The sequence below is a fragment of the Rhagoletis pomonella genome, unplaced genomic scaffold (assembly GCF_013731165.1).
Source record: "Rhagoletis pomonella isolate Grant_MI unplaced genomic scaffold, Rhpom_1.0 Rhpom_scaffold_00001, whole genome shotgun sequence".
NCBI classification, from domain to species: domain Eukaryota; kingdom Metazoa; phylum Arthropoda; class Insecta; order Diptera; family Tephritidae; genus Rhagoletis; species Rhagoletis pomonella.
Window position 1 is genome coordinate 70,904,412 of NW_023458555.1, and position 1,793 is coordinate 70,906,204.

Consider the following 1,793-nt stretch of genomic DNA (forward strand, 5'->3'; position numbering starts at 1 on the left):
GCATGCATTATCTTCTATTTTCAAGGTGATTCTGGATATCCATTAGAGCCATGGCTCCTCACACCTTACCGTAACGCAGAAGAAAATTCTGCAGAAATGTTATATAATGAAAGGTTTACCAAAGCGCGATCGATAATAGAACGAGTGTTTGGAATTTAAAAGGTCGCTTTCGTTGCCTACTTGCTGGAAGAGAGCTTCATTATACACCCGAAAAAGTAGTAAAAATTTTAAATCCTTGTTGTGCACTGCATAACATTTGCCTTACATATAATATTGAACCACCAACTGTTATTGAGAGCGATGAAGAAGGCTCAAATTTAGCTTTATCGACCAACTCCGATATAGAAGAGAACGAATTTTTACGTATGGCACAAACAGTACGAGACCGAATTAAAAATAGCTTGGTTTCCTAATTTAAATTTCGTAAATATGTGTAGTAAATCAATGCAATTAAAGAACTTTTCACAACAAGTACATTTTCTTTATTTATTTATTTGAGAATAATATTATGTTTGTGGTTCTATTACATACATACATATGTATTTATATATAAAAATAAACATAAAAATTTTCTTCAAGTGTACATATGTACTTATAAGGCAAATATTTGATATGTATGTATATTAATCTCTACGTGTATTAACATCTAGCAGCTGTTGCTTCAATCTAAGTTTTGAAATTCTAATTTTGTTTCTCTCCATGTCGCTTTTTACTTTGTATTCATGTTTTAATTTTGCGAATTTAAGTTTTTGTCTCTCTATTTCTATTCTCTCTTCCATTTGTTCCACAGATTTCTTATTTGTTTTTGCTATTGATTTTAAATTGTAATTGACGTCTTTTAAAATGCGAGTACAATCTTTGTGGAATTTTTTTTGCCCATACACTTGCATCTTCAAAAGATTGCTTTTGCTTTGAGTTCGGGACCGCACCGTACTGCAATTGGGTGACACCTGGGAATAGGAAGGAGGAGTAGAAGGTGGCAGTTCTGCACGATCCTGCAAATCAGTTGCATAATTCGGAGTGGTTGGAGCAGTCTCACATTCGATGCTGTTTGTGGCTTCACTTCTTCCTGCACCGAATTTTTGAGAACCGGCTATTCCATCTACTGCTTCATTTATTTGCAACAACTCCATTGCCCTTAACTCCACCGAATTAAGGGAACTAGTTTTTGCAGGGCCACCACCAGTTCCGGACATGTGCAACTTATTTTTGCGCACTTTGGCTTTGAGGTGGCTCTTGTAATCCGCCCAAACCTTAAATATGTAAATAAAAAACAATAATAATAGTTAATAATAAACGAAATTCCATTCATAGTGCCGTCGTGTGTTTAAAAAATACTATTTTTCATTACATAAATTAAATGCATTTATATTTTTTGTTGTTTTTTAATATATTTCAAATGTAACATTTGCTAAAATTTAATTTCTTTGCTTTATTAAAACTGTACTTCATTGAGCGGTTCATTAGCATACGGCTATTTATCATAACCGTTATACCTTGAAAACGGTACTTTGATAGGTCATACGACGCGCGGCTCGTGTTGCAGCTTTAAGAGTTAATATTATTTGGCTTACACTCAAATTACCTTTTTCCATGAAGATGCATCCCGCGTAGGTGGTCCATCTCCATTTAACTCTTCCGTCAGCCGTCCCCACAAATTCTTGGAAGTTTGCTTAGCATCAGCGCACTTTATGTAGCCTTTGGCCAAACTTGGATGCGATTCCATGAATTCCACCATAATTCCAAATTGGCTTTGTTTTGTATGCTGGCTTTTGCTGGATGAATCCCTATTG

At 35.0% G+C, this 1,793-nt stretch overlaps 1 protein-coding gene and 1 pseudogene across 1 annotated transcript; one reads left to right on the forward strand and one right to left on the reverse strand.

Annotated features, from left to right (window-relative positions):
* LOC118751999 overlaps positions 1-469 on the forward strand; it is a 1,889-nt pseudogene extending 1,420 nt beyond the window's left edge.
* Positions 470-583: 114 nt separating this feature from the next.
* LOC118752010 lies at positions 584-1,786 on the reverse strand. Its single transcript, XM_036486838.1, has 2 exons — positions 1,586-1,786; positions 584-1,253 (listed from the first exon to the last, which is right to left on the reverse strand). Exons 1-2 carry the CDS (start codon positions 1,736-1,738, stop codon positions 624-626), a joined length of 783 nt encoding a protein of 260 aa, XP_036342731.1. The 5' UTR covers positions 1,739-1,786; the 3' UTR covers positions 584-623.
* Between the last annotated feature and the right edge of the window lie 7 nt (positions 1,787-1,793).